Genomic DNA, 13,162 nt, shown 5'->3' on the forward strand with positions numbered 1-13,162 from the left:
TCCTGTCACCAGGTTGTGAAATGGAGAGCTGTTCCAGGAAAGCACAGAGCAAACACAACCCTCTCTGCACCCAGGTCCCGTGTTATACGTGCCAGTCCCAAGGGCGCCTTGGTGGTCCTCCAGTGTCATGGGTGTAGCACAAGATGACTTCTTTTGATGACCTTAATCAAGTCTTCATGCACTGGATGGGGGAAATTTTGCCTTTTTTGCTTCATTAAAAAGTATCTGTCTGGATTTGGGGGCATAAGAGAGCACGGACTGCAAGAAAATTATGAAATATTTAAATGCCTTTTTGATGGAGGCTGGAGCCAGAATGACGCTGAGCTGGCCAGGAAACAGCTCTCAAGCCAGAGGGAAAGGGGGAAAGAAAGTCTTATATACACATGAAGAAAACTTGCACTCTGTGCTCCACAAATTTCCCCAAACCAGGGTGGGTTCCCACTAGAATAATCAACATGGCCAATGGCTAAGGCTTTTGTATAGGTGCAGTGCTGTTCAGGTTCAGTTTGAGAGGAAATGGACAAAATTATTTTTTTACTCGATGAATGAAGCAGGTGAGGTGCAGGAATTTTCTGTCCTTTGTCTCCCATCCCTTGCAAAGCGCACAGACTGGTGGCATGCAGTTTTGCAAGAAGGGGGCCAGAAGCCAGAGTAAGCATGCTACTGGGAAAAAAAAAAGAGCTTGCAAAATCATTAATGTCCCTCATTGCTCCAGATGGGGATGATAAGGCTGCGGTGAGTGCTGTGCTACTGGTGTACTGAAGACGGGGATGAGGAAGGATGTGGCCCCACTAGGAACAGGGTGGAGAGTTCTTGCCCTGTGTGTACAGAAATAAGAAATGAAACCAGAGCATGTTATGGGAGTAGGATCTAGCATGACCAGGATGGCCTCAGGCTGAATTGAAATGTTCAGCCTGGCAAAAACCAATGGAGTTGTAGAGAAGATAGCAGGAAGAATAAATAAGAGAAACACAAGCTGCAGGGACATGCTGAGAGGTAGACAGACAAAGAGGTAGGGCTGCAGAACAAAAGGAAAAATATGTATATGAAACAAAAGTGAAATACTAGTACAAGAATGGACGGGTGAAAAGCTGGAAATGAATCCAAGCTCATAAAAAGAAGAGTAGTTGGGAAAGGTGACTGTTTTCTGTTGTAACAAGGTTCAGTGTGCCCAAGGACTTTGTTCCCCTGCTTTGTCAACAAACAGGACAGCAACAAAGAGATTCTCGACACTGACTGTCTCAAAAATGCTATGAACTGTCCTAGCCTGTCATGGCCAATGCAGCTGTGAGCAAGAGTGCTTCTGTTTTCATAGCTTAGGCAAATAGCTGCTCTGAAAGTGAGTCATGTCCCTTCTGTCCCTTTTGAATTGCATGGTGTCCCTGTGGGAGTTCTGAAATTCCTTCCTGAGATACTGCGGTCCCTGCAGAGCATCTCTGCAGAGTAGTGCATGAGCCCAAGCTCAGCTCTAGGAGGAGCAGGTCCTACAAGTTGGAGACATGAAGAACCCTCAGTAATCCAAGCTTTCTAATCTGAACTTCCCTTAGTAATAGCAGGGCATGAGTCAGGGGTGCTTTGATAAAGCTCCTGCCTTGAGGAATGCAAGCACATTCCTGTTGTAAAGACGTTTTCCAAACTGTGCACATACTTTATTATACACACACACAAAATGATGCCAATAGTTGATGCTTTCCTTATACACAGGCTCCAGTCCTTTCCCGAGGCAGTGAAAAAAAAACAGACCTCCATTTTTCCCCAAACTTTGGGACAAGCCAGGCTAGGCGACTGGGTCTTCCGAGGCAGTCAGAAAAAAATAAAAGGCTCTAATGCTAGCACGGGATGTTTTTCTTCCCCAACCCTGCGGTCACATTTCTGCCATCAAACTGTGAACCTCAGAGACTTGCTAGGGACATGCATGATCCCTTTGCCTGTTGAGGAAGAAAAGTCTTTGGTGGAAATTTATTTAGAAAAAAAAAAAAGCAAAAACACAGGGGTCGGTATTGGTGCCAGTCCTGTTTAATATCTTTATTTATGATCTGGATGAGGGGAATGAGTGCACTCTTGGTAATTTTGCAGATGACATCCAGGTGGGAGGAAGTGTCAGTCTGCCTGAGGGATGGATCTAGGCAGGCTGGATCACTGGGCTGAGACCAGTGGGATGAAGTTCAACAAGACCAAGCACTGGGTCCTGTTCTTTGGCCACAACAACCCCAGGCAACACTGAAGGCTTGGGGCAGAGTAGCTGGAAGATTGTGTGGAAGAAACAGACCTGGGCGTATTGGTTGACACTCAGCTTAACATGAGCCAGCAGTGTGCTCAGGTGGCCAAGAAGGCCAATGGCATCCTGGCTTGTATCAGAAATGGCATTGCCAGCAGGAGTGGGGAAGTGACTTGTACTCAGCACTGGTGAGGCCGCACATGGTGTTCAGTTTTGGGCCCCTCAGTACAAGAAAGACATTGAGGCCCTGGAGAGTGTCCAGAGAATGGGTTGATCCATTAGGAGTGGGATCACACACAAACCCTTCTTTGTGGCCAGCACAATATCTTACCCAAAGTCAGCAGTTTTCAGTGTATTACCCCTCCATAGCCAAAGGACCCATTTTTCCATCACATCCCGAACTTCAGATCAAGTCACAACATACCCCAGAATACATAAATAATATTGCATTCTTGCTCTTCCAGGTTTCAGGATTTTTTTACTAGTATTCAAAGATTGGATTGAATAAATACAATGGGTGAGGTACTTTTCAGCCCACTCTGGAGAGGCTTTGAAGCTCATTGCTCATTTTGCAAAATCAGCTACGTACAGTGCAGTAGAGCATCCTGCTCACTTGTTCCTGGTTCAGGAAATCATTTCCTTGGAATATGAGAGGAAAAGTTGTTATCCTTGTTGGGGTGATGGAATGGGGTCTGCAGGATTGTAGGGCTGGGAATGAGAGTTCTGTGCAGGCAGACGGTGTAGGGATGCTGGAGAACCAGCCAGGGGTTATCATTCTGAGAAGATCTTTCTTGGAGACTGAGGGACTTATGGTGCTGTACGTGGTCAAGGGTGGAACTGGGACCCCAAGAGGCTCAGTGCTGTGAGCCAGGGGCTATGGGGCACACATGATGGGAATGCTAGAGGAGATCTTCTCTGCTGTCCTAAGGGGTGGTTCTGCTCCTCTGGTTCCACAGAACAGTGTCTCTGCTGCCTTTTGGGGTCCTGAGAGAGTCTTGCCTTCAGTGCCAGAAGTGTGGCTAACTAAGACATCCCAACATTCTCCATCTTCCTTACATGTGACTTGTCTGCAAAATAAAGGAGCAGAGTGATGCACGGAGGGTAAAAACCCCAACCCCAGAAATGCATTCAGAAGCACAATGAGCACTGCAGGAAGACCAGGTGCATCATGCACAGTGGTCCTGCTCTTACCCAGGATGCGTCCAGCCTGGCTTCTACATCTTACTCCCAAGTACATGACCAACAGGATCCCACAGAGTATCGACACCACGCCAAGCAGACCTGACAATACTGAGCAGGAATGCATAATGTCTGCAGAAATAATTTAGTGTGGAGGAGACTGGTTAGACGGTTGGACCCATGCTCTCCTTTAGAGTTCCTTCTTACCCTTCCTTTCTGCTGCGCATTTTTGAGAAATTTCAATATCTCCCATCACAGCTCTCCCCGGGGCTCCAGCTTATCCCTGTCAGCTTATCTTTGTTGAGTGCATGGAACCCCACCTTGGACTAATGAAACCAGGGGAGACCTCTGCATTCCCAGACACCTATGGGAGACAGCAAAGTATTGCAGAGCCCTATTAGAAATAGGAGTCTACACATTTGCAGAAATCAAAGCCCACTGGAAATTGTCTTGCCTTGTCCCAGCCACATCTGCTGAAATGCATTCTCCTAATTAATCCCACATTATTGTCTACAACTGCTTCCTTCAGGTGCCTCTATCCTATCCAATGGTTTCTAGCAGCACTTTTGCCTGCCTGGGAAGGAGTTAAGACTAGGGCAGGAGCGGGGAGAGGGGCTGTCACCGCACCACATCTTCTGTGCTATGGTTAAGTGGGACCACTACCTGTCCTAGAGACCTGGTTCGACACTAGTTCAGACAGAGTGGTGCCAACTGTAGTAGGATGATGGAGGTTCCTAACACTCACCTTTCATCTCTGTGCACACTACACCAGCTGCCATGCCATGCCTGCATTGCCCCGGGCCCATATTTCTCTGCTGGCACTCCAGGAAGAGTGACTCTGTGCCACGGCAGCTCACTCCCTCCAGCAAGGTAAGGTCATGCCCTTGGCTGAACTGGCCTCCAATGGGTGCAGACTCTGCTTGTCCACAGCCCAGCTGCTTGCAGACCACCCTGGCCTCCAGCATGGTCCAGCTGCTGTCACAGACACCATACCACGTAGCGTTGTACAGAACCTCCACGCGCCCTGCACAGGGACCAGGACCATCCTTCACCCGCAGCTGCAAGGGGTTGGTGCCTGCAGTGAAGAGCATAGGGGAGAGGTAATCCCCTTGGACCCTCCACACTCATGGAGATGGAGAGTTTGGTAGGAGAGTGACATGGGATCTAGCACAGTAACAATGCTGACAGATCAGGTTTGTGCTTATTGACAACTGCATGGAAGCAGAGGCTTGGGAGCAATAGCACACATACAACATGTATGCCAGCATGCTAACTTGCACACACACGCACTGGCTCACACTCTATAAGAGCCTTCAATTAGAGACATGCTTTCTGACTTGCTCTAAGCCATGTTTCTTCAGTGCTTCGCTACAGGCAAGCAACCGCTCAGCAGCACCAATTGGTTAGAGTTAGGCTTACTGCCCTACTCCAATGCCTTGCATGAGATTCCTCTATAAGCAACATCACCAGAGGACTAGTAGATGCAAAATGGGATTTATGGGAGACCCACACCATTCTAGGGCAGCCAGACATTGGACTCTCCTGTCTGGGAAACATGCATCTTGATTTTTAACAGGGCTTTGCCCATCACAAGGTGCTTTCATTGGTAAGCTAGAGTGACTGTACGTTAAGTCAATATGAGTTGGGTGCACAACTCCTTGCAAAGGCACATTATTATACACCTATGAATATGCAAAGGCATTATAAAGCATGCATAAATGGTTCACAATCAAAGAAACTTCTCAGAAGTCACCTATTACAATACTGCATCATTCTCAAGGTGTTTATGGCACCTTTCTCTCAAACACACACACATACTGCAATCTTCCTTTCCAAGGAGAAGATGTGAGACTTTCTAAATACTGAGCTGAATCAAAAAAGTGGGATGGGGACGCTGGTTTCTGCACTATGCGTACCTAAAGTTGAAGATGTCTGATAGCACAAGGCACTTTCCTTCTGCAGGCAAAGGCAAAATGGAATTAACAGTTCAATCCAGATAAACTTAAAAAAAATTGTAGAAAATTCCAGCAGTGAAGTTAATTTCTTGGATTCCCTACCATCTGATGACTTAAAATGGCACTTCAGGAGCAGAATTCATCTCTCCATAAGGTGAAATCTGTAGAGGAACTGGCAAGCTATATCTTCCAGTCTTTGCACTTGTTTTGGTACCTTAAGGAACGAAACACTGATATTTGAGGAACAGGGTCCTGTCCATATGCAGGCAGTGGGACCTTAGCAGCAACTGAGGTGAACAAATGTCATCTGCTTCATGGTGTCTCCAGCCTGAGCATCTCTCTAGCCAGTCTTGATTCAGCTGACTGGATAATCTCTGACAATGCCCAAAGTCTGGCCAGCTAATCCCATGAGCGGTCCTATAGACACCTACATTTGGTACCTTAATTTCCAGCCAATTTAGGAAACACCGTGAGATGTGAAACTCTGACACAGCTCAGGGTCCACTGGCCTGAAGACAGGGGCTAGGGTGCCTGCAATGCCCTACATTGTCTTGGATGTCTGCATCGGGCTCTCAGACATGACTCAGGACCTGCAATCCACCTCATGCTCTTGCCTCAATCAGGATACACCTGGTAGAAAGCATCTACACCAAGGCAAATAAATGCTATAAGAGATGCAGTATTTTTGCTGCACTCCAAGCCAAATGGCTGGGTGAAAATCTGTGGAAGAGTGAGAAGGGAAAAGAAAGTCTACCACAACCCTTGAGCAGAACAAAACATCCTTGTGTTCAACCCCACATCAATTCCCCTTGGATGAGGACTGTTCTGGATGTCCCACTCCTGTGCCCATAATGTTACCTGTGCACACCACACCAGCATCCTCACTGTGACCGCAGTTGTGTTCTCCCCAGTTGTTCAATGTACACTCCTCAAGGGTGGACTCTGTTCCTATACAGTGAACGTTGTCCAGCCAGATGGGATCTGAGCCTTGCCCAAAATGAGCTGAGCCTGGTGCTGACATTGCCATCCCGCAGCCCAGCTCCCGGCACACGACTGTAGCATCCTGTAGGTCCCAAGTGTCGTCACACACAGTCCCCCACTTCTGTTCGTGAAAAACCTCAACTCTCCCAATGCAGTTGTTCGATCCATTCATCAGCCGCACCAGACGGTGCCCTGAAGTGTTTGCATCTGTGTAGGAAACAAAGTGCACACTTATACTTGGTCATCAGCTGTTGCTCCAAGGCATTAAGCCATGGGAAAACTAGTACATCTTTCAAGATGCCTAGGAAAATGTGCTACATCGTCAAAGATGTCTCGGGATTTTCCTCTCATCTACTCAGATAGAAAGAGACCACAGCTCCAGAGCTTGGAACTCAGTGCCTGACAAAGGGTTCTGGGGTCAGTAGTGATCATGCAAAGTGGTAGGAGGCATTGGAGATGAATTTATGTAGCTAGAGTTATCAGAGAGGGAGGAGACAGGAGAGTAATTCTCTTCAGGTGGTTCTTTCTGCACAAAATTTTCCAAACAGATTGCTGAGGTCTTGCAGAAGGAAGAGCATCACCTGGTGTTGCATTCACTCCATTCTCTGATTCTATTTTATTCTTCACCAGGGTATGGAAAAGGCACCTATCTGAATACGAAGATTTGATTGGGTTGCTGCTGCACCAGTCCTGCATAGTAACATAGCATGGCCTGGGTTGGTGGGGACCTTAAAGATCATCTAGTTTCAACCAGTATTTATGGATAGGACTCACCTGAGCACACCACACCAGCATCCTCCCTGTGGGTGCAGTCACTGACTCCCCATTGCCTGAAATGGCACTCAGACAGCTCAGCTTCTGCCCCTGTGCAGTTCACGTCATCCAGCCAAATACGGCCAGAGCCTTGCCCGAAGTGAGCTGAGCTTGGGGCTGAGACAGCTGTCCCGCAGCCGAGTTGCCGGCACACCACCTTGGCCTCGCTCAGAGTCCAGTTATCGTCACACACTGTGCCCCATTGGTGGTCATGCAGCACCTCCACGCGCCCCGCGCAGCGGCTGGGGCCATTCTCCAGGCGCAGCTGAGCTGGTGTTTCGGTGATGGTGCCTTCTGGTGGCAAAAGGGAGAGAGAAACATAAAATGCCTTAGGTTAAAAAGTACCTTAATGATCGTAGAATCATAGCATGACTTAGGTTGGAAGGCACCTTAAGGACCATCCAGTTCCAAATGCCTGCTGCGGGCTGGTTTCCACTCACTACATCAGGCTGCCCAGGGCCCCATCCGACCTGGCCTTGAGTGCCTTCAGGAATGGGGCATCCACAGCTTCTCTGGGAAGACTGTGCCAGGGACTCACCACTCTCTGAGTAAAGAATTTCCACCTAACATCTAACTTAAATCTCTCCTATTTTATTTTAAAACAATTCCCCCTTGTTCTGGGAATATTAGGCTGTGTAAAAAGTCTTTCTCTGTCTTTCTTCTAAGCCCCTTTTAAGTACTGAAAGATGTCAGTAAGATCTCCCCAGAGCCTTCTCTTCTCCAAGCTGACCAAGACCAGCTCCTGGTCTTCGTAGGAAAGGTGCTTCAGCCCTCTGATCATCTCTATAATGATGCTCCCAGTGTTTTATACAGGAGGATTCAGAGCTGTTGAGCAGGTGCACACAAAGCAGTGCAGCCTCAGAGCCCATCCATGTTCAATGTGAGAACATTAAACTGTTCCCATAAACTTCTGTAATCTATTTTTAACAGGTCCAGGAACTCATTCTATTGGCTTGGAGATCCCAGCAATCTCCAAAGGAAGAGGCTTTCTGTATACACCCCAAGGAATTCTGCTAAGAAGTGTGGCATCACACTTTGCAGTAGAGAAGAGTGAGGACAATGTCACCCTTCTTGTGTGCTGCCCATCCCTTTGTTGGAGCTCTGAAAATGGTATTAAGCCCTGGAGAAGTGCATCCTCTGCTGAACTTCTCCTGGTATGCAAGCATGATGTTATCAGAGGTTACCTGCACACACAACTCCAGCATCTTCTCCATGTTCACAGTTACTGAATCCCAGTGGCCTGGCCTGACACTGAGACAGGGCAGTTTCCGTCCCAATGCACTGAACGTTGTCTAGCCAAATGGGACCTGACCCCTGGCCAAAGTATGCCGAGCTGTGGGCTGATACAGCTGCCCCACAGCCCAGCTGCCGGCATACCACTTTGGCATTAGTAAAGCTCCAGTCGTCATCGCACACAGTTCCCCACTCGTGATAATACAGTATCTCCACTCTCCCAGAACAACGGTTCGAGCCATTCACCAGGCGCAGCTCTGCAGAACCAGCGCTGGGATCCAGGTGGTGGCTGCCTGAGCCTACAAGAAGTAAAGAGGTGCACCATGAAAACCCCTTGTCCCTCATTTCATAGAATTATAGGATCATAGAATCATAGAATGGCTTGTGTTGGTAGCACCAGACCCACTTGCTACAAGCACTTCTTTTTGCCATTCATGTTCTCAGCTGCTGAGAAGCTCCCCAGATGATCATAGAATCATAGAATGTCTTGGGTTGGAGGGGACCTTAAAGCACATCCAGTTCCAAACCCACTGCCATGGGCAGGGTTGCCACCCACGAGATCAGGCTGCACAGGGCCCCATCCAACATGTCCTTGGGCACCCCCAAGGATGAGGCACCCACAGCTTTTCTGGGCAACTTGTTCCAGTGCCTCACCACCCTCTGAGTAAAGAATTTCCTCCTAACATCCAACCTAAATCCTCTCTCTTTTAGTTTAAAACTACTCCTCTTTTCCTATCAGTATCAGACCATTATTATATACTGGGACGATTTTGGCACAGGGAGCTCCAACATCCACCAATTATCTGTACCTCGATAAGCCACCAAATCTCCAACTATGACATAGTTTTTGGTTGCAAAAGATTTCTCAAGTTGATTTCACAATGCCAGTGGTTAAAGCACGGGAACAATCTGGTGTCCCTTCTATTAGTAACAGTGAGGAAGTATCTGGATGCCTCCTTTTGGTATCTCTCCCCTGCCTAAAGTTGAGTTTCACAGTGCCTGAAAAACACAGTGGGTGGCTTCATCTCTAAAGTTGCCTTTTTCCCCAAGAAATTCAACCAAAGCAAGGGTCCTGCTGACCATGGAGACGTGTGATGTGCAAAAGCCCCAACACATCCCCCAGAGGTGGTTCAGCATCTCAAGAGCTTTGCAAGATGGAATGAATACTGGCCCCTACACATCCCACAGAGGTGGTTCAGCATCTCAGGACCTTTTCAAGGTGAAATGAGCATTGATTTCCTGGGCTGATAACATTTCCAAAACTGGTTTCCAACTTGCTCTCTTCCCTACAGGCCCCCATATGGGATAAACCACAAAATATCCAACTGTATCCTCCCACCCCATAATTTCCTCAGGTGTTACCTGAGCAAACCACACCAGCATCTTCACCATGGTGGCAATTGTTCTTCCCCCAGTCATTTGCTTTGCAGTTAGAAAGTGCGATCTCTGTCCCCGTGCAGTTGACGTCGTCCAACCAGATGGGCCCAGATCCTGCCCTGAATTGCCTGTCTCTGGTGGCTGGCAGTGCATTGCCGCAGCCCAGCTGCCGGCACACCACATTGGCATCATCCAGGTCCCAGTGGTCATCACACACCGTCCCCCACCTGTTGTTGTAGAACACCTCGATGCGGCCAGCACAGCGGTGTGGTCCATCCGACAGGCGGAGGGGAACCCACTGGGAAGTGAGCGGCTCTGCAAGGGACACAGCACTCACAAAGGGTCCTGTGCAGTAGAGCTGGGAATGCCTATACCACCTGTGCTAGCTTCACATGGCCTCTGCAACCAGCAACGTGAAGCACTTCTCCTTTGGTAGGCAAAAAATTCCAGATCTAGGAGAGAAAATGCTCTGCAAACTTCATTTTCCCAATAAAGGACGACTGTCTTTAAAGGGGATTTGGATGTTTTTTCCCAAGCATGTTCAGGAACAAAATTAAAACACTGCAGAGTGGATGGAAAACTCTGGATGTATAGAGTAGCTACCTCTGCATTAGGTAAAGTACCACCAGCAGGTCAAGAGAGGTGATCCTTCACCTCTGTTCAGCACTGGTGAGAATGCGTCTGGAGCTATGGGTCCGGTTCTGGACTCCTCAGTACAGCAGAGATATGGACATGCTGGGAAAAGTCCAATGGAGGGCTACATAGATGACGAAGGAACTGGAGCACATCTCCTATGAGGAGTGGTTGGGAGAGCTGGGACTGCTCTGCTTGGAGACTAGAAGGCTCAAGGGGCACCTAATCAACATGTATAAATACCTAAAAGGAAGGTAGAAAAAAGGTAGAGCCGGGCTATTTTCTGTGATGTCCAGGAACGGGACAAGAGGCAGTGAGCAAGTCTGGAACATAAAGAGGTCTAAACATCAGGAAGCACTTTGTTTCTCTTTGAGTGACAGAGCACTGGCACAGTTTGCCCAGGGAGGTTGTGAATTCTCCTCCTTGGAGAATTTCAAAAGCAATCTGAGCATGGTCCTGGGCAATGTCTCTGCTTGAGCAAGGGACTGGACCAGATGGACCCAGAGGTCCCTTCCAACCTCAACTACTCTGTAATTATGTGATTCTGTTGTTCTGTGCTAAGACAGTGAAGGGACCTGTCTGAGTGTGGCCTTGTATTTTAATTAGTGATTTGCATGATGTTGTATGGAGCCAAGAGCCAGTAGGTGGTTTCTTGTGCATCATGCACAAGAGCAAGTGTTCCAGCTGTGCACAAAAATAATGAATTTTAATGGGCTGAAAAGCAAAGAGACGTTATTTGGAGAGAAGAGAACATAAAATTAAGTAGGCAGGAACAGGAAAAATAACAACATCTCAGCACCTCAGCTATTAGAGGATTTGCAGCACAATCAGTCACCTCCCATCTGTGAGGTGAAGAGCAGGAGTGCCTGCTCCCATTTGTGTCGGAGGAAAGAGAACTTTGGGCCCCATCTTTGTAAATGAACAGCCTGGCCCTGAAGAAGTGGCCAACACAAATATGCAATTTGTGGTCTTAACAGTAACAGACTGGTAGGGCTCCAAACATTTCCCAACCGCTTTGTGCAAGGACAACAGCACAGAGGCCAAAGTAATTATCCAGCCAGTAAGGCCTCCAGCCCCATCCACCATTTTCCCTTCCTTTTAAAGGCTGGCAGGTAAAAGGAGGCTTTGCCCAGTCTGTCTGCAAGCCCAGTCTCCCCATTCCTGCAGATCACAGATCCCTCTTTCCCTATACACATGCTCTAGTGGGATACACCTTCTCCCATGCAAGTGCTACTCACCAATGAGGCATGCCAGGTGGATGAGGAGACCTGATAAAGCATAACCAGCCAGGGTGCACTGCAGGGGCAGAAAGTGTCCAGAAAGCCCCATGCCACTGCTTCTAGGGCAGGTGATCATCCTAGCAAGAGCAGCAAGCTAAGCTGAGATGCCAAAGTCAGAAGTGATATGATTGGTTCCCACCTCTGCAAAGCCCTGCCCTGTGTTTGCGCTGTGCTACAGCTCGTACAGGAGGGGAGCAGAGGGGCAGACGCTGACCTCTGCTTTCTGGCAACATCAACAAGATCTAAGTGGACAGCATGGAGATGCATCGGGGGAGGTCAGGCTGGGTGTTAGGAAAAGGTTCTGTGCTAGAGAGCAGTGGGCATGGAACAGGCTGCCCGGGGCAGTGGGCATGGCACTGAGTTTGCTGGAGTTAAGGAACATTTGGAGAACAGTTGTGGACATATGGTTTATCTCTTAATGCTGACCAGTACTGAGTGAGAAGTTGGACTATATGGTCTTTGCAGCTCCTGAGGGAGCTCAAGTAGTGTTTGGACAACATTCTTTGATATATGGTTTAACTCATAGGCTAACCAGTACTGAGTGAGGAGTGAGTTCTTCCCAGCTCAGGATAATCTATGATTATAATCTATGATTCTATGACTACACGCAGTGGGACCCCTGAGGCATCTCTAACAGCCCTGAGTGCTTGTAGGCTGCTGAGTGCCATCCGTGTATCTAAATGCCTGAATTTACTCCTCTTAACATCAATAAGGATTCCACACCCCAAGAATCCTCTTCCTCCTCATGCGATAGACAAACAGTTGTATAACCACAGAATAACAGCTACACATAGAGTTTGGAGAAGTGGAAAAATTCTTATTCACAGGAAGGTCTTCACAGTCAGCAAGACCTGCAGCACAAGCAGTAGCAAAGTGGAGCAATAAGAACACTGGAAGTGACTAATGCAGAGAGCCTAACAGTCAGCATGAAAATAAATGCTGAATTCTGAAAAGAGATTTTTGACCATGATTTCCAAAGAGCTCGGGCACTGATCCGTGCTCAGGTCCAGCACAGTTTTGCTGTTCCCAGCACTGACTCATGAGCTGTGTCGGGACCTGGGGTCTGCGAGTTCCCTCAGCCAGGTACCCCATCCTCCAAAACTGCTTTTAAGCAGTTTTGAGCAGCTGAACACCTCCTCCTCCTTTTTTCCTCCTTCTACCAGTGCAGAGCAATGGGCAACACTGTCCACCCAAAATGGGACCTGCCTTCTGCAGGGGCACATCACTCCGCTATTTGTTTTTATCTACTGGGTTTCTACCACACGCCTGAGTTAGAACCCTCAGGGAAGACCCAACACTCTTGGTCAGAAAACTGCAAGTATTTCCCCATGAATTGATCACCAAAGAGGAAGAAAACCCAAGCGTGTTATAGTATTTTTTTTCATGAGGAAGTGATACAAGCTGGCTTAGTAACAATCAGTTAGGAAATTAAGCTTGTACTGGCAGAGAAAGTACATTCCTAGTTTCATTTCCTCCAAACATGATCTGAAGAT

General features: G+C 48.0%; 1 protein-coding gene across 24 annotated transcripts in view; it reads right to left on the reverse strand.

Moving 5' to 3' along the window:
- LOC110390401 (deleted in malignant brain tumors 1 protein-like) overlaps window positions 2,001–13,162 on the reverse strand; it is a 39,621-nt gene continuing 28,459 nt past the window's right edge. For 16 of the 24 annotated variants that reach the window (XM_021381694.1, XM_021381690.1, XM_021381683.1 and 13 more), the window contains 7 exons: window positions 9,742–10,071; window positions 8,331–8,678; window positions 7,108–7,440; window positions 6,211–6,540; window positions 4,143–4,472; window positions 3,410–3,529; window positions 2,001–3,285 (listed from right to left, as the gene is read on the reverse strand). In XM_021381694.1, the coding sequence (XP_021237369.1) occupies window positions 3,242–3,285; window positions 3,410–3,529; window positions 4,143–4,472; window positions 6,211–6,540; window positions 7,108–7,440; window positions 8,331–8,678; window positions 9,742–10,071 (1,835 nt within the window). In that variant the 3' untranslated portion in view covers window positions 2,001–3,241. The other 8 variants (XM_021381703.1, XM_021381701.1, XM_021381702.1 and 5 more) reach the window with 6 other exon arrangements.

This window comes from Numida meleagris, linkage group LGE64 (assembly GCF_002078875.1).
Source record: "Numida meleagris isolate 19003 breed g44 Domestic line linkage group LGE64, NumMel1.0, whole genome shotgun sequence".
In the NCBI taxonomy this organism is placed as follows: domain Eukaryota; kingdom Metazoa; phylum Chordata; class Aves; order Galliformes; family Numididae; genus Numida; species Numida meleagris.